Source organism: Crocuta crocuta, unplaced genomic scaffold (assembly GCF_008692635.1).
Source record: "Crocuta crocuta isolate KB4526 unplaced genomic scaffold, BGI_CrCroc_1.0 scaffold1670, whole genome shotgun sequence".
NCBI classification, from domain to species: domain Eukaryota; kingdom Metazoa; phylum Chordata; class Mammalia; order Carnivora; family Hyaenidae; genus Crocuta; species Crocuta crocuta.
In genome coordinates this window covers 1,494-20,605 of record NW_027526930.1, presented here as the reverse complement: position 1 = coordinate 20,605, position 19,112 = coordinate 1,494, and the positions used below count along the sequence as shown (strand labels likewise).

Sequence of the window (19,112 nt, the reverse complement as noted above, 5' to 3'; positions counted from 1 at the left end):
AGCCTGGAACTTTGGGACTTCAGGCACAGATGGATCCACAAAATTCAAATGATGCTCTTCAGGTTCTTTCTTCCCTCTATAATTCTATTTTTCTCCTCATGATATGAATATCAACCCCTAAGATTCTCAGATTAATGTTATCCTAATCTAGAAACTTCATCATGGAGAGGGAGCTTCTTTCTCCCAGTGTCTATACATATCCAATTTAGCAATGGACTCTGATTGGGCCTGTTTAGGTTCTATAGTCATCCTCAGAATTGCTCTTGTGGGAGGGGTGTGGGTGGAGGAGTGGAGGAATTTAGAACTCTCATTTGGCCTAGGCTGTGGAACATGTTCACTACGGGGAGGTGTGAGAGGAGCATGACAAGGTGATCGGTAGCCCCAGTGAAACCACAAGGAATGGGAGAAGGGTTAGAGTGCTAAGCAGACAACCTACAGCTCCTCTACTAAACACAGCCACCGGACATCACTCCTCTGTCACAGTTATGGTGTGCCATGTAATACAAAACAGTGTGGAATGGTGAGATACATGGTCTCCTGGGAAGGTAAACTTATGCAGTACACCATGGAGAGGTGTGGTACACAACTGTAAGGTGAGAGACACTGTGGGAAGCTCAGGAACAGTGTGGTGAGGGATAGTGTTGCCACAAACCCAATATCACTTTCAGCTGCTGGTCTCCCTCACCACCCATTCTGTCATGATCATCAGTTCTCAAGCTTGTGCTCTTTTCTTGCATTGTACCTGGTACTCCCTCCACATTATAAATAGCCTGGCTATTTCCTCACTGAGCACCTACTTTATTAAGCCATCCCCTGCAGCTGAGTAGCATTTCATCCACTGTCTTTAGGGAAGATACAATCCTGATGACACTACATTACAGCACAGGGCACTTAAGGAGGGCTTGATGGAGAAGATGGGTGAGATCACATTACTGAGAGGGTGAATAGAGCAAATAACTGAACTCTTCCTCATATTCAACAAACATTTATTAACACAGAAATGAGTAAGGCTTGGCCCCCTGTTCACAGAATGCTCAGTACAGAGAGGCAGACAGTCACAAAGCTCCAGTAGATTCACAGTAGAATATCACTGAGGTACAGACAAATTACTTTGAGGCACAGTGAGAGGGATATAGGGGTGAGGAACAATTTTCCAATTTATATCTTTGTAGAACATTCAGAAAAGGATCCAGAGAAGTCATCTGTGAGTTGAGTTTTGAAGGAGGAATAGAAGCCACCAGGTAAACAGAGAAGGAGCCCTACAGGCTGGCATTCAAAAATGTAGGTAAGTAAGTGGTTCAGGGAACCAGGCATGAATAATAAGAAAAGGAGAAAAAAAAAGGGGGGGGATAAGGAATGAGGAGGACTGTCAAGTACAAACCCATAGCTCTACTGNGGGGGGATAAGGAATGAGTAGGACTGTCAAGTACAAACCCATAGCTCTACTGTAGAAATTTAAAGGTCTTGTTTCCCCATGGAAAGGGAAGTGGGAGAGCAGAAGGTGGTATGTTCTCAGATATGGGACCCTGTCACCTCCTCAATCAGGCCATGGGGCTTGAACATCAAAGCCAGAGCTGGAGTTGTGATCTAATATCCCTAAGCCACTAAACTGTCAAGAACTACTTTTCAGTAGCAAAGAATTTGTATCAATAATGCAGTTCTAAATGGGAGAGAGTCCCTACTATTCATCTTTCTCAGATGCAGTTGATTTTTCCTAAGAAACAGCTCTGCTTCTTTCAAAATCAGATGGGGTGTGGAATCTGAAAGGGAAGGCAGGCTAGAGTTCAGGCCTTGCAGCAATCACAATTGGATGTAAAATGATGGTTAAGATTATTTTTTTCAAATTCTATTTATGTGTCAACATAATACTAAAAAAATATTCACAAGCCCTTTGTTTTGTTTTTCTTATCTCCTCNTTTTCTCTATTTTTTCCTTTTCAAATTTTTAAATATTTATTTATTTTGAGAGAGAAAGAGAGAGTGAGAGAGTGAGAGAGAGAGAGAACAAGTGGGGGAGGTGCAGAGAGAGGAAGAGAGAAAATACCAAGCAGGCTCCGTGCTGTCAGCACAGAGTCCAACTTGGGGCTCAATCCCACGAACCANTTTTAAATTTTAAAACTTTTCTTTTAAAATATTTGACTTAAAATTTTCAACATTTAAAAACATTTTCTTTTAAAATTAAAAAAGTTTTCTTCTTTTTAAATATTTTCTTGTAATACTTTTTAAATTTTATTTTTCAATATTCTTTTTTGCAAACCATTTGACTAATCAGCCACAGCTAGAACACCAATTGTGAAGCTTTTTGTTGATGTACAAATACTCCCTGGTTTCACATGGCACTTTTGTAGAAACAAATGACATACAGCAGTGGCAGAACATCTCCATTCCCACTCTCCCCATCTAAAGCATTCTGTTGATTTAATTATGCTTTAAGTGACCATTTTCAGCCTCTTATCCCTCCTCCCATTTCTTAAGGATGAACAGTCACTAGTTAGTATTTTTTTTTCCCTCTTACAGACCCATAAGCCATGGTAAAATACGTTCTTTATATCAAGGTGCTACTTGTCTTATAGGTGCAGTTGTCATTGTACATGCCAGGGTAGGTTTTTGTCAAACTTCAAGAGATGCTTGTTGTTGTATGGGTATTGTCATTGTCCATTCCAGGTAGGTTTGTGTGTCACTTTAGAATCCTTGTATATTCATTTCTTTTTTTCTTTTTCTGGCAAGTGTCTTGTAAGACTATTCTTTCTCTAGACCCTGTTTGTGATAGAACAGTAAATACCCTTCACTGCAGAGTACGTCCTCAATAGTAGCCTTGGTGATGATGGCATCATCACAGCTAAACCACTGGTCCTTTTGTTGCCGGATAAAGCTGGTGTAGTGTCCACTTTCCAAAGTTCCATGGTGATTAATCACTGCAAACAAGGAATACATATTCTCATTGGGTGTACAATCTGTTGGTGGCTGGCCTTCTTTCATTCTGCTTTCCTTAGTGGAGGCCAAAAATGGAGTCATATCCAGCTTCAAGGGAAAAGAGATAAAAGTATTAATCTTTCGTCTCTGTTTACCTATATGTTCAAATCGTTTGAGATGAAAACAGGCCACAATAGGTAATTTCTTCATTGTGAGTTGTTTGGTAGATTCCTGATAGCTTTGGCAATTACTGCATTTGATTTTGGCACTGCTTCCTAGGTACTCTGGCCTTGTAAACCACTGTAGGCAATCTGTGAGTGAGGGAATACCTGGTATGTGGTCATCCCTACTCACTGTGCTGTCAGCTCCCTCGGGACTCTGGGAACTGAATGTGGCACAAGAGCCAGGCAAGTCCAAACTGATGTCCCAGCATGGGTCTATTGTGGTAGAAACACTATGGCAAGCTTGACATGTGACATCTGACTGCAAGCCACCTGTAAAGATTTGGTCTATGATGCAGTTGCAGCAGTTGGGGTTATTGGCCTCCTGCCCAACACTATCATCTTTGCTGTGTCTATGCAGCACATCTAATATTGCAATAAGGAACTCATGGGCATCCTGCTGCCTATATCCTGCTAAGTGTTCTGCATGAATCCATATTAGATGCAATAATTTATAAGGAATGTGAGGAGTTCGGCTCCCAGAGTACATTGCATGAAAAAGAGAAGACATTTCACAGACAAGACACAAGCTGGGGCTTGTCATTACACATTTATGCTTGTCAGAGAGAAAGAAATCTTTCAATAAAGGAATATGGGTAAGTGCCTGGACAATACAATTCATAAAGCACGTGTTCCCAAGATTGATTAGCCCTCTCAGGCCTACAGTACAGACCGACTTCTTTCTCCTCTTTTTCTTGGGTTTCACCAATTTTGGCTCCTGTTCCTTTGAGTCACAGGTTGAATGTTTCTCTTCAACACCTGATGTCATACAGTGTTGTTGAGAAACATCTCTTGAGGTGGAAGTTAATAATTTAAAAATTTTCTCTTTTGTTTCTTTGGCAATCTGTTCTTTGTCTTTGTCATATACATAATCCTTACACATAAAGCAATATATAACCCCATGATAGAGGTCTACAGCTAAATTATGCTGTTTTGTTTCTGCATGTTTGTGAATATGTTTTTCAGTAAAACAGCCAAAAAAGACACAGGAGAGACAAGAGTGGAGTCTGTTCATATGGGTACTACATACATGACAGAAGCACGACTTTGCCTTACGTTTCCTAGTTTCTGGGGTCCCACTCCAAACGAAACGCTGGTAGATCAACCGCAGGTTCTTCCTCCAGTTCTTAGCCACTTTAAAGCTCTCCACATGAGAACAGCCTGTAGGACCCTGATCAAACTCCACTTCCAGCAACCAGTCCCCTAAGCCACCTCGATCCCCAGGGCCACCTAGGTCAGGAGAACAGCTTTGCAGCATCTGGGGTCTAGACCTGGGCCTCGATCTAAGCCGAGATCTGCGCCAGGGCTGTGGCCGGGTCAGAGCCTGAGGGGAAGAATGGGCGGGAGGCAGGGGTGGGGCCGAGGGCCCAGGAGGGCCTCGGGCACGGGCCCTGGGCTGGGGCCGAGGGCGGGGCTTGCGGCGCGGGCAAAGGGGCGAGGAACTACTGTAACAGCGAGGTGGGGTTGAAAGGAGCACCTCCTTATCGCCGCCGGCGTCACTCCACGTCAACTTCTCCTCCGAAAGAGGTTTACGCTCTTGTAAAGGCTCCAGTTTCGCCTCCTGAGCTCTCAGGCCTGAACACGCCTTCGCCGCCCCCACCGCCTCCTTTTCCATTTCCCCCGCCTTTTCGGCCGCCTCCTCGGGCGAGACTCCTCCCCTACCGTCTGAGCTCTAACGGACCAAAGAGCTGGAAGGCAAGGAAGTTTCCCGAACTTGGGCCATCAGCTCACCGCCCGGCCTGAGAAGAAAGGCGTCTGGAATGGAGCTGCGACTGTAGACGGAATGAGNTCCGAAAGAGGTTTACGCTCTTGTAAAGGCTCCAGTTTCGCCTCCTGAGCTCTCAGGCCTGAACACGCCTTCGCCGCCCCCACCGCCTCCTTTTCCATTTCCCCCGCCTTTTCGGCCGCCTCCTCGGGCGAGACTCCTCCCCTACCGTCTGAGCTCTAACGGACCAAAGAGCTGGAAGGCAAGGAAGTTTCCCGAACTTGGGCCATCAGCTCACCGCCCGGCCTGAGAAGAAAGGCGTCTGGAATGGAGCTGCGACTGTAGACTGAATGAGACAGGGATTTCTGTGAATGATCTGGCCAGCGTCATGGCGGCGGCGCGCCATTAACGCCCTCAGCACCCCTCCCACCATGAACTCAACCAGAGACCGCTGCGGGCTCCACCCATTTTACTCGGGGGCTCCAGGAGCTGCTGAGGAGACGGAGGCAGTTACCTGGTTTAAAGGCGATCCAATCGTGCTGGGAGTAGGGGAATGGAGTGGGGGAAAGGGAGGAAAATGTGGGGGTGTGGTGTGGTACGGCCTGAGATTTAACGTGGAGACGGAATCTTCTTTAAATAAGGCGCCACCCTCTAACTGCCTTTCCTGCGCTTTGCGCAGCCTCACTTTGGTATAGCTTCCTCTGACGTTCTTTCCTTATATTCTGAAAAAACAACAACAACAACAACAACAAAACCCACTGGGGTCAAAATTTACCTTAAAAATGGCTAAAAGGGGACTACCTATGGAAACTGGGCTCAGGGAAAGAAAGTGTCTTCCTTCTCCCACCTTACCTATGCTGCTGGGACTGGGTGTGTTCCACCCTTGCCGCTACCTTCAATACCTTCAAGCGCATTGCACTGTCTTTTGGTCGCCCAAACTCTTGCGCCCTCTCACGCTCTTTTCGCGCTTGTGTTCCTTCTCACACCTCGTTTCTTGCTTCAGCACCTTCATTCCCTATTCCTCTGAGAATCCGGACTCTCTCACGCCCTCCACGCACTCACCGCCCCTATCTTAAGTGTTCGACCCCTAAAGTCCCTGCCCCTTCCCGCCTTCGCCCCACAACGCCCAGGCCCCGGCCCGGCTGTTTGCTTAAGGGTCTGGGTTACCTTTGGCCACAGGCGCATGATACAGAACGTCAGCAGCCGCTGCTGTAACAGGCGCTCCTCAGCCAACGTTCTCTCCTGCTGACCTCTCAGGGCTGGTCACAAGGGGGCCGCTCCCAGGCCCCTCCCCTCTCGACGTGTGGCCCCCAGCCCCGGATTCTGCCCTCCTGCAGTGATGGATGGCACCGCTATCAAGCTTGATCAGACCTCTTCCTGAAACAGATTCTACTGGAGGTAACCACAGCGACGGATTCTAGAGAAAGCCCCTGAAATGGAGGTTCTGGTCTTACCTGGCTCCAGGCCCGGACTCCGNGTGGGGGTGGGGGGGTTGCAGGAAGGGCAACTCTCTGGCAGGAATCCCTCAGGGACCCATCAAAAACTGATCTCTGGGAGTTCAGTGGAGAGAGGAGTATTATTCTGGAGTGTGATAGGAGATCCCAAACACTTGCTAGCTGTGTGAGCTCAGATAAAACACCTAACCTCCCTGAGCCTTAGTTATGTCATCTGTTAAATAAAAGTGGGAATAATAATCTTAACGTGTTATGGACACTAAATCATAGTATATATAAACTAAAAGGTCCTTAACTCACCTGTTTCTTTCACACCTGTTTCTCAGTCCCCATCTTAAAATCTGCCTATAGTACAATGCCTGTTACTTAGAATAGAGAAAAGGAGAACACTTCTCTCTTTCCAAACTGTCTAAGTTATTGCTCAGTTTACGGAATTTTCCCTCCTAACCAGTTCATGTGTATGAATACGCACTTAACAAGTATACATGGACAGATCCCATAACTGTATTACTGTGCTAGGCTGTGCTGTGAGAAATAAAGAATAAAACGATTTGTGTCCTCCAGAATATTTTTTCTTCCCTTTAACAGATACAGCATCCAAGTCCACACCCACCATGAAAGCTGCTATATCTAGGGCTTGTTGCCCTTCCTGCCCAATTCATAGAATATTCTTGCTTATCAGTGAAGATGTTTAATGCCACATTTAATCTCTCTGGAGCAGTCATGCACCTCCTTTCTAAACTTCAGGATAAGGATTCAGTCTCTCAGGCTCAGGAGTGGTATCTTGTAGGTGACTTCCAAAAAGAATGCACTGATTTTAGGACATCAAAGAGATTCAACAATCTATATGAATTTCCAGAGTGAACACAGATCATCACATTCTTGGAGAGGAGAACTACCATAACTCTCCTGTAGCCCGAAGTGACTATAGGTTGAGAGGTTCAAATAAGAGTTAGTCTTCAGATGAATTATGTTTGTGGGAACGTGTGCCTGGGAGGCAAGAGAGCAGTGCTCTTACACTTTCCCACCATTATCAGCTGTGTTTGTAACCTTAAGGAAGCTATTTATCACTTTTACAATTTAGTTTCCCCGAGTAAGAAAAGGGTTGGTTTGATCTCTTAGCAGTTCTTACCATACATAATTCATGACAACTTAAAAATCCTAATGAGGTTTCCAGTTCACAGGTACTTGGCCCCCAAGTCAGATAACGGCCATGTGAGTGACTGGAAAGGCTTTAACGGCCATGACTTCACATAAGAGAGGGGAAGCTTAATGTTTTCTGGCTAGTCTTTTCCGTTTCTCTGGATGCAGCTAAGCTTCCATCAGAGGAGCCTCAGGAGATGGGATGACCTGTTCAAACTGAGGTGCCTTTTTGCAGATTAGTTTATCATCCTCTGGAGTCTACAAAGGACTTTTTTTAAATGTTTATTTTTTTAAAAAAAATTTTAATGTTTTATTTATTTCTGAGAGAGAGAGACAGCGTGATCAGGGGAGGGTCAGAGAGAGAGTGAGACGCAGAATCCGAAGCAGGCCCCAGGCTCCAAGATGTCCGCACAGAGCTGGACACAGGGCTCGAACTCACAGACCACAAGATCATAACCTGAGCTGGAGTCAGATGCTTAACCGAATGAGACATCCAGGTGCCCCATGGAGTTTACAAAGGACCTTTAAGCAAGGGTAGCAGGGTTTTTCAACACCATGGAACTTGGCCTTGTATAAATATTAAAGATTTTGACTTGGGATTTAGACAGATCGCACTAGAGGGTGGAAGAGCATACATAAAAGGAAGCAGTAGGTGAGAGAAGCAGAAATGGAGTCACCAGTAGGTACTCAGGAGGACTTTGAGAAAAAGCAGTGTCAGAGAGAGGCAATGACATGCCCTCCTGCTGGTGAGTAGCTGAGTGGCACAGGGGAAGGTGAAAGCCTTTGGTAGCTTAAGGGGAAGTCCCTTATCTCCCTCACTTCCTTCCCTCCATCTGAATTACCCTTTCTCTTGTGCATCCCTCCTTTGGAAGAAATCTGGAGTGAGGTAAGGAGGATGCTTACCACCCTGGAAGTCCCAGCAGTTCCACCCTTACCTGAAAAACAGCCAGGCATTGCCCCCACATATTTGCTTGTTTCAACCAGACCAAACCTTGTGATTTTGATCCACTTCCTGACAATAAAGCCTTGAGGGTTAGTTACAATAAGAAGAAAGGGTAGCTCATCAGAATTCCTTGAAGTAACCCCAGATGTCCTATCCCAATTCCGTCCCCAGAGTTGACTTTGTTCTGGACCCATCTCTAAGGATACAGTGTCTCTCCTGATTTTCCCCCTGTTTTACACTTAGCACAAATGTTCCCTCCTCCAGGAGGCTTTCTCTGGCCCCACCCCCCAGATCTGGAGGGTGTCTCTCAGACTACAGCAGCACTTTATAGACATAGCCCTGCTGGACCCAGCCTTTCGAAAGAGGATCCTCTCTAAAGAGTTCCCTCAGTTTGGGTGCTGCCCTAGCCCCTCACCCTCTTCTAACCCTGCCCCTTTGTCATGAAGAGACCATCTGTAAAGAAAGGTGTCCTGTGGAAGTGGAGCTGGAAAACATATTCAAATCTCAATCATGTAGAAATACTTGGAAGAAAAGTTCTTGAGAACTATAGACTACTTTATGAAGGGATTTTTTCCCCTAGGTAAAGGCATTTGCTTAGCCATAGCTAACAAGAGACTTGGCTTGTTTCTGGGTTAGCAGACCTAGATGGAAATGCTGACTCTGTCATTTGCTAGCTGTGCAACTAGGATGAAGCCCAGTAGTTTGTTTCTGACAATTGACCAGCTAATGCTGCTGCTGAATGTTGATGCTGCCGGTATAGGGACTGGACTTTGAGAACAACTGTTGTGGATTAATGTATAAAACCATAGGTCAAGTCAAGACATTAGGAACAGGAAACTTTTCTGATGTGGCTGGTTTCCCAGCAGTATTGACATCTCTTATGTCTTTCCAACCACAGAAGATGCTGTAGTATCTGGGGGTGAGTAGAATATAAAAGAGAGGCTTCTGTACTCCTGGTGCCTCAGGACTTTTAAATAAGCCTTCTGCAACCACAAACAGTATCTTTCTCACAATCTGGGCCTCTTTCCAATCACCTCACTTCTCTGAGACCAGCATTCCAAAAGGCAGACTTGTAGCCACTGCCTGCCCCTGACTGGGTTTGCAGGAAGAGTGCTGTGGATTGGGTTCAGATCTTTTCAGACTCACATTGTCTGTCAGCCTTTTGCCCCTTTTTCCTTTGTGTCCCTTCTTCTGTTCCCTTTCTTCCCTCTGCCTCATTTGCTAGCTGGCCTGCCTCTAGCCTTCCAAAGCAACAGCTTCAAACGACACTTCTGTGTGCATTCTCCTGCTCACAGACCCATGGTAACTCCCTGTATCCCCTTGGTTTTTTAAAATGGAAAATTTCTTTTTTTTTTCTTTTTTTAAATGTTTATTTATTTTTGAGACAGGGGGAGACAGAGCATGAGTGAGGGAGGGGCAGAGAGAGAGGGAGACAGAATCTGAAACAGGCTCTGAGCTGTCAGCACAGAGCCCAATGCAGGACTCGAACCCACATACCGTGAGATCATGACCTGAGCTGAAGTCTGACGCTTAACCGACTGATCCACCCAGATACCCCTAAAATGGAAAATTTCTAACTTACTCTGACTCTCCCTACCTGTAACTATGTTCAACCTCATCTTTTTTTCTTGTTATTATATTTTATCTTATTATTCTGGTATATTTTCAAAAATTTTAGAAATATTTTTAATAGTTTATTGTCAAGTTGGTTTCCATATAACACCCAGTTGTCATCCCCACAAGTGCCCTCCTCCATGCCCATCACCCCCCTTCCCCTCCCCCCATTTGCCCTCAGTTTGTTCTTGAACCATGAGAGACTCTTGAACTCCTAAAAATATTTTTAAAGTTTATTTTGTTTTAGAGAGAGAGAAAAGGAGAGAGAGAAGGGCAGAGATAGGGAGAGAGAGAAAATCCCAAGCAGGTTCCACAGTATCAGTGTGGAGCCAGATGTGGGGCTTGAACTTGAACTGTGAGATCATGACCTGGGCTGAAATCCAGAGTCCGATACTTAACTGACTGAACCCAGGCACCCGTCAAATTTTTATGTCAATTCCAGTTAGTTAACATACAATGCAGTATTGGTTTCAGGAGTAGAATTCAGTGATTTATCAGTTACATACAACACCCAGTGCTCATCATAACAAGTCCTCCTTAGTACCCATCCCTCATCTAGCCCATCCCCCACCTCCCTCCCTCCGTCAACTCTCAGTTCTGTCTTTAAGAGTGTCTTATGATTTGTTTCCTTCTCTCTTCCCCTCCCAAAATGTTCATCTGTTTTGTTACTTAAATTCCACATATGAGTGAAATCATGTGGTATTTGTCTTTCTCTGACTTATTTTGCTTACACTGTAGCTCAATCCACGTCATTGCAAATGGCAAGACTTCATCCTTTTTGATGATTGAGTATTATTCCATTGTGTGTTAATACATACCACATCTTTTTTATCCTTTCATCTGTTGATGCACATTTGGGCTCTCTCCATAGGTTGGTTATTGTTGATGATGCTGCTGTAAACATTGGGGTGCATATACCCCTCCAAATCTGTATTTTTGTATCCTTTGGATAAACACCTAATAGTACAGTTGCTGGATCATAGGATAGTTTCATTTTTAACTTTTTGATGAAACTCCATACTGTTCTCCAAAGTGACTGCACCAGTTTGTGTTCCCACCAACAGTGTAAGAAGGTTCCCTTTCTCCACATCCTTGCCAACACCTGTTGTTTTTTGTGATGTCCAAGTTCATCTTCACTTTCTGCCCTCTGTGACTTCAGTACTTCAACCATAGAAGATCTCTATTGTCCCTGTCTATGAGATAACATATATGAAAACATTCAGTATGTCAGCTCAATGCGTTTCCTTCCCCATGGATTCTCACTTCAAAACATTTCCTAGCACAGGCATTCTCAAACTTTTTGTACCTTGAGTCCCTTTGGCAATTCAATGTAGCCTCTAGCTCCTTAAGAGAACAATATCTTTTATAAATGCATAAAATTAAATGAACAGAATTATAACTGAAATTTATTATATTGAAATATTATTTTGAATTTTGAAAAAGATTGTGATTTGATAACATATATGCTTCTTTATTAATGCATTAAATAAGAGTATCTAGTGATAGATATAACTATCATAATTTCAAAGTAAGCATAAATGATACTTTAAAAATGTGAAACAAATGTCATGTGATGAAAGTCTTTATTGGTCACATTGTCACATGTACTAATAATATTATTGTGATTCCTTGCCTAGGTTAATAATTGAAGGACATGCTTAAATTAAGTTAAAGGTAAGTGAAAACAAAGGCATAGGCCTTTTCCCTGTTCATATGCATAGATCTCTCTGAATTCCATATTCTGACTCTTCTTACTTCATAATGCCCTAAGTACTTTGTTTGCTTAGTGGACAAATTTATTACAAATCATCTATTTTTTTTACACTGGTTACATGTTGAAATAATACTAGATACATTAGGTTAAATAAAATATACTACAAAATTAGTTTCACCGAAAAATGTTAGTTAGATGCCACGAAGTAGGTGGCAATGCCTTAACTGTATACGTGTTGTCAGGCCCAAGGGCCTCTTCCATCCTTGTCAAGGGAAGTTCTAAACTTTACTCCTTTTATATAATACTATTACAAACCATATATTAAGTGCATATTATGTGGTCTCCTCTCTACACCCATTAAAGTTTATCCTATCACTTGTGGTATGATGTAGATATTGCTATCCATACCTTAAAGGTGGGAAAATGGAGGGGTCATTCCACATTGACCTGAGATCACACAGATGAGAAGGGACTGCCACCCCTAGAGCCTTCAGAAATTTTGACACAGAGCTATATTCTCTCTTCTTATTATTTGTTTCAGCTCTTTGTTTTATTTTGTTTTTATTAAGTTTTTATTTAAATTCCATTTAGGTAACGTGCAATGTAATATTAGTTTTTAGGTGTACAATTTAGTGATTTAGCACTTACATACAACTCACAATGCTCATCACAAGTTCAATCATAATCCTCATTACCTATTTAACCCATCTCCTACATACCTCTCCTCTAATAACCATCAGTTCGTTCTCTATAATTAAGAATCTGGGGGCACCTGGACTCAGTTAAGTGTCTGACTTCGGCTCAGGTCATGATCTCACAGTTATTAAGTTCGAGCCCTGCATCAAGCTCTCTGCTGTCAGAACAGACCCCACTCTGGATCCTCTGACCCCTCCCTCTCTCTCTGCCACCCCCCCCACTTGCACTCTGCTCTCTCAAAATAAATAAATAAAACTTTAAAAAGTCTGTTTCTTGGTTTGCTTCTTTCTTTTTTCCCCCCTATGACTATTTTCTTTCTTAAATTCCACATATGAGTGAAATCATATGGTATATGCTCTTTGGATCGTAGACTATAATTGGAGCATGTAGCTCAGTTTATTATCTTTCCACACAATTCTTAGTAAATTACTGAATGTCTGTATGATGGAGTATGGAATCCTTGTTCACTGAAGAAGCCAACAGACTGCGTGCCCCAGTAGGGGAGGGACAAGGATGTTGGAGCTTTAACTGGAGAGTCTCCTCAGGTCTCACAATGAAAAGATTCTGAAAGAGGGGTTTGTCTGGGGGCTCAGCAGAAGGACACAGATGTGGAGTTAATATTCAGACAGTACATAGATTAGATGTCATGCTGAACCCTGCTAAACTGGCATCCTATTTTAATGATATCTGAGAAATATCCAAGGCACTTATTGACTAAAAGAGTTGACCTGTCTCCTGTTAGCCAGTGCAGTTGTGCTTTCCCTTCTTTGTCAAGTACTAAGTGCTTTAGAACAAGTCACTACTTCCCCACTAAACTTAAATTATATAATTGGTACTAGTATTCAATACATTGACTTTTATGTTGATGTATTTTATTTTCAATTCTTAGTTCTTTTTGAAGTTGTCAATGGGTACGGTATTTTGATATCTAAAATTCTAAGATTCTTAAATTAAGAAAGCAAAAACATGCAGAATCAAGAGACTACCAGTTTTGAATTATTACCCAACTTTTATCTCTGAGATAATAAAAGAGGTATAAAAATGAAGTACCACCTGGCCCATGTCATAGTATTGTGAAAAAGATAAAGTAGTCTGTATCATCTTTGAACAATATAAGAATCTATAAAACATGAAATAATGTATGTACCTGATATTAATTCCACAAATCATATAATTTTTCGAAGGAGTGATTTAAGTTTTTAAACTGATATCTTAAATAGATAATATGCATAAGAAAGAAAATTCAAAAAGTACAAAACTGTATATAGTGGAATGTTTCCCTCCTTCTCCTGACCTTACAGTTAACCTTCATCCTGCCGGAGACAACCCTGTTCCTATTTCATATGTATCCTTCCAGAAATATTCAGTGGAAACACAAAACAAAATGGGTACTGTCTGTTCGTTTTTTAAGAGAAATAGCACCAATAATATAAATATTGTACCTCACAGTATTTCTTTTTTTTCTTCAGTCCATATTTTACTGATCTTATTTTTTTGTGTGTGTATTGTCAAGTTGGTTTCCATATAACACCCAGTGCTCATACCAAAAATTGCCCTCCTTTAAGCCCATCACCTATTTTCCCCTCTTCCCCAAATCCCTCAACCTTCAGTTTGTTCTCAGTATTTAAGAGTCTCTTATGGTTTGCCTCCTTTCCTCTCCTTACCTATTTTTCCCTTTCCCCTCCCCCATGGTCCTCTGTTAAGTTTATGCTGTTTCACATATGAGTGAAAACATATGGTATCTGCCCTTCTCCACCTGACTTATTTCATGTAGCATAACACCTTCGAGTTCCATCCATGTTGCTACAAATGGCCAGATTTCACTCTTTCTCATTCCCATGTAGTATTCCATTGTATAGATGAACCATATCTTCTTGATACATTCATCAGTTGATGGACCCTTAGGCTCTTTCCATGATTTGGCTATTGATGAGAGTGCTGCTATGAACATTGGGGTACATGTGCCCCAATGCATCAGCATTCCTGTATCCCTTGGGTAAATTCCTAGCAGTGATATTACTGGGTCATAGGGGAGTTCTATTGTTAATTTTCTGAGGAACCTCCACACTGTTTTCCAGAGGGGCTCCACCAGTTTACATTCCCAACAACAGTATAGGAGGGTGCCCATTTCTCCACATCCTCGCTAGCATCTATAGTTTCCTGATTTGTTCATTTTAGCCAATCTGACCGGCGTGAGGTGGTATCACAGTGTGGTTTTGATTTGTATTTCCCTGACGATGAGTGATGTTGAGCATCGTTTTATGTGTCTGTTGGCCATCTGGATGTCCTCTTTGGAGAAGTGTCTGTTCATGTCTTCTGCCCATTTCTTCAATGGATTATTTGTTTTTTGGGTGTGAAATTTGGTGAGTTCCTTATAGATTTTGGATATTAACCCTTTATCTGATATGTCATTTGCAACTATCTTTTCCCATTCCTTCAGTTGCCTATTAGTTTGGTTTATTGTTTCCTTTGCAGTGCAGAAGCTTTGTATCTTGATGAGGTCCCAATAGTACATTTTTGCTCTTGATTATCTTGCCTTTGAAGATGTGTCGAGTAAGAAATTGCTGCGTTTGAGGTGAAGGAGGTTGTTTTCTGCTTTCTCCTCTAGGGTTTTGATGGTTTCCTGTCTCACATTCAGGTCCTTCATCCATTTTGAGTTGATTTTTGTCTATGGTGTAGGAAAGTGGTCCAGTTTCATTCTTTTGCACGTTGCTGTCCAGTTCTCCTAGCACCAACTATTAAAGAGGCTGTCTTTTTCCATTGGACACTCTTTCCTGCTTTGTCAAAGTGTAATAGGCCATACATTTGTGGGTCCAATTCTGATTTCCCAATTCATTCCACTGGTTTAGGTGTCTGTTTNTCAATTCTTAGTTCTTTTTGAAGTTGTCAATGGGTACGGTATTTTGATATCTAAAATTCTAAGATTCTTAAATTAAGAAAGCAAAAACATGCAGAATCAAGAGACTACCAGTTTTGAATTATTACCCAACTTTTATCTCTGAGATAATAAAAGAGGTATAAAAATGAAGTACCACCTGGCCCATGTCATAGTATTGTGAAAAAGATAAAGTAGTCTGTATCATCTTTGAACAATATAAGAATCTATAAAACATGAAATAATGTATGTACCTGATATTAATTCCACAAATCATATAATTTTTCGAAGGAGTGATTTAAGTTTTTAAACTGATATCTTAAATAGATAATATGCATAAGAAAGAAAATTCAAAAAGTACAAAACTGTATATAGTGGAATGTTTCCCTCCTTCTCCTGACCTTACAGTTAACCTTCATCCTGCCGGAGACAACCCTGTTCCTATTTCATATGTATCCTTCCAGAAATATTCAGTGGAAACACAAAACAAAATGGGTACTGTCTGTTCGTTTTTTAAGAGAAATAGCACCAATAATATAAATATTGTACCTCACAGTATTTCTTTTTTTTCTTCAGTCCATATTTTACTGATCTTATTTTTTTGTGTGTGTATTGTCAAGTTGGTTTCCATATAACACCCAGTGCTCATACCAAAAATTGCCCTCCTTTAAGCCCATCACCTATTTTCCCCTCTTCCCCAAATCCCTCAACCTTCAGTTTGTTCTCAGTATTTAAGAGTCTCTTATGGTTTGCCTCCTTTCCTCTCCTTACCTATTTTTCCCTTTCCCCTCCCCCATGGTCCTCTGTTAAGTTTATGCTGTTTCACATATGAGTGAAAACATATGGTATCTGCCCTTCTCCACCTGACTTATTTCATGTAGCATAACACCTTCGAGTTCCATCCATGTTGCTACAAATGGCCAGATTTCACTCTTTCTCATTCCCATGTAGTATTCCATTGTATAGATGAACCATATCTTCTTGATACATTCATCAGTTGATGGACCCTTAGGCTCTTTCCATGATTTGGCTATTGATGAGAGTGCTGCTATGAACATTGGGGTACATGTGCCCCAATGCATCAGCATTCCTGTATCCCTTGGGTAAATTCCTAGCAGTGATATTACTGGGTCATAGGGGAGTTCTATTGTTAATTTTCTGAGGAACCTCCACACTGTTTTCCAGAGGGGCTCCACCAGTTTACATTCCCAACAACAGTATAGGAGGGTGCCCATTTCTCCACATCCTCGCTAGCATCTATAGTTTCCTGATTTGTTCATTTTAGCCAATCTGACCGGCGTGAGGTGGTATCACAGTGTGGTTTTGATTTGTATTTCCCTGACGATGAGTGATGTTGAGCATCGTTTTATGTGTCTGTTGGCCATCTGGATGTCCTCTTTGGAGAAGTGTCTGTTCATGTCTTCTGCCCATTTCTTCAATGGATTATTTGTTTTTTGGGTGTGAAATTTGGTGAGTTCCTTATAGATTTTGGATATTAACCCTTTATCTGATATGTCATTTGCAACTATCTTTTCCCATTCCTTCAGTTGCCTATTAGTTTGGTTTATTGTTTCCTTTGCAGTGCAGAAGCTTTGTATCTTGATGAGGTCCCAATAGTACATTTTTGCTCTTGATTATCTTGCCTTTGAAGATGTGTCGAGTAAGAAATTGCTGCGTTTGAGGTGAAGGAGGTTGTTTTCTGCTTTCTCCTCTAGGGTTTTGATGGTTTCCTGTCTCACATTCAGGTCCTTCATCCATTTTGAGTTGATTTTTGTCTATGGTGTAGGAAAGTGGTCCAGTTTCATTCTTTTGCACGTTGCTGTCCAGTTCTCCTAGCACCAACTATTAAAGAGGCTGTCTTTTTCCATTGGACACTCTTTCCTGCTTTGTCAAAGTGTAATAGGCCATACATTTGTGGGTCCAATTCTGATTTCCCAATTCATTCCACTGGTTTAGGTGTCTGTTTTTGTGCCAATACCATACTGTTTTGATGACTACGGCTTTATAGTAGAGGCTAAAGTCTGAGATTGTGCAGCCTCACATTTTGGCTTTCTTCTTCAATATTTCTTTGGCTATTCAGGGACTTTTATGGTTCCATACAAATTTTAGGATAGTTTCTTCTACATTTGTGAAGAATGCTAGTGAAATTTTGATTGGGATTGCATTAAAAGTGTAGATTCCTTTTAGTACTATTGACATTTTAATGATATTTATTCTTCTGATCCATGAGCTTGGAATGTTTTTCCATTTCTTTGTGTCTTCTTCAATTTCCTTCATAAGTTTTCTATAGTTTTCATCATAAAAATCTCTTATATCTTTGGTTAGGTTTATTTCTAGGTACTTTATTTTTTTGTGTGTGCAATTTTGAAGGGGATCACNGCTTTCAGAATTCTTTGTCCTTATATTTTGCCAGTTTCACTATAATATGTCATGCAGAAGATCAATTCAAGTTTCGTCTAAGGAGAGTTCTCTGTGCCTCTTGGATTTCAATGTCTGTTTCCTTCCCCAGATTGGGGAAGTTCTCAGCTATAATTTGTTCACATACCCCTTCAGCGCCTTTGTCCCTCTCTTCCTCTTCTGGAATTCCTATGATACGGATATTATTCCATTTGATTGTAGCACTCAGTTCTCGAATTCTCCTTTTGTGTTCCTGGATCAGTTTATCTCTCTTTTTCTAGGCTTCATCTTTTTCTATAATTGGGTCTTCTAATTCCCCTATTCTCCTCTGTGCCTCTTCAATCCATGTATTGGACGCCTCCATTTTATTATGCATCTCATTTATAGCAGTTTTTAAGTCATCACAACTATTTTTAAGCTCCATAGTCTTTGTAGCAATAGCTTCTCTGATGTGTCCATGGCTTTTTCAAGTCCAGCGATTAATTTTATGACTATTGTTCTAAATTTTTGTTCACTTATGTTGCTTATATCTGTTTTGAGCAGTTCTTTAGCTGTCACATTTTCCTGGAATTTCTTTAGAGGAGAGTTCTTCCATTTTGTCATTTTGGCTAGCTTTCTGTCTCTTGTCAGTTTTAAAAGCTTGTTATGCACTCTGCACCTGTGAGTACTGCTATATTAAAGGAGGCTCATTGACTGTCCAGGACTTGTCCGTTCAGGAAGTGCTCTTTGAATGGGGTCTCTTGGTATCTCTTGTTGAGACTTTGGTTACTTTATTTGCCTACTCATAGTGGTATTTGGGGCTCTCTGCCATGTGTACTTTGGCTTGTTTCTTGAGGTAGCCCTGGAAAGGAAAAGAGACAGACAAACAGGGAACGAATCACGTACACACACAAACAAGCAAACCAAAAAAACCCAAACAAACAAACTAAGAAACAAACAAAGAAACAAAAACAGCAAAAGACAAAGAGCAATCTAAAATCATAAAGCCCAAAATCCCATCTACAAATAGAGCAGGGTACTGATGGAAAAGCATATTCAAAGAGAAATGACAGAAGTGGGGAGAAAGAGAAGTTGAATATTGACCAGGCAGAGAGACTGGAAGGCTTAATTTAGATAAAGAAAAAGTAGAGTACAGCAGGAGGTAAGGAGAAAAGAATAGAAAAAAAGAAAAAGGAAAAAAACCTAAAATAATCTTATCCAGAAAAACTATATAGTCTAATTTTTTCAGAGAGAGAAAAAGGAAGGTAACAATGGAGATAGAGCATGCATGAAGTGAATGGATTATATGTGCCTGTTTAAGTGAACCTTTAACCAGAATACTGGTCCAGGGCAGAGGAGAGATAAGGATGAGATAAGGGAGAATATATCTGAATAACAAAAATTGATCTAGAGTCAATCATGGCAATGCGTCTGTGTTGATCTTGGGAGAGGGGCTCTT

At 41.6% G+C, this 19,112-nt stretch overlaps 1 protein-coding gene, 1 long non-coding RNA gene and 1 other non-coding gene across 3 annotated transcripts; all 3 read right to left on the bottom strand.

Annotated features, from left to right (window-relative positions):
* Nucleotides 1-2,535: 2,535 nt before the first annotated feature.
* On the bottom strand, nt 2,536-4,893 carry USP51 (ubiquitin specific peptidase 51). Its single transcript, XM_077764216.1, has one exon. The coding sequence runs from the start codon at nt 4,746-4,748 to the stop codon at nt 2,739-2,741; it is 2,010 nt and encodes a 669-aa protein (XP_077620342.1). The 5' UTR covers nt 4,749-4,893; the 3' UTR covers nt 2,536-2,738.
* A 107-nt stretch (nt 4,894-5,000) lies between these two features.
* LOC144230838 (uncharacterized) lies at nt 5,001-6,002 on the bottom strand. Its single transcript, XR_013334987.1, has 3 exons — nt 5,691-6,002; nt 5,353-5,560; nt 5,001-5,177 (listed from the first exon to the last, which is right to left on the bottom strand). It is a non-coding gene; the product is annotated as an uncharacterized LOC144230838 (long non-coding RNA).
* Nucleotides 6,003-11,885: 5,883 nt separating this feature from the next.
* LOC144232169 (U6atac minor spliceosomal RNA) lies at nt 11,886-12,011 on the bottom strand. Its single transcript, XR_013335391.1, has one exon. It is a non-coding gene; the product is annotated as a U6atac minor spliceosomal RNA (small nuclear RNA).
* Nucleotides 12,012-19,112: the final 7,101 nt, after the last annotated feature.

Coding starts and splice junctions, on each gene's coding strand:
- USP51 (XM_077764216.1), bottom strand. CDS start 4,748: ATGGAAAAGGAGGCGGTGGGGGCGGCGAAGGCGTGTTCAGGCCTGAGA.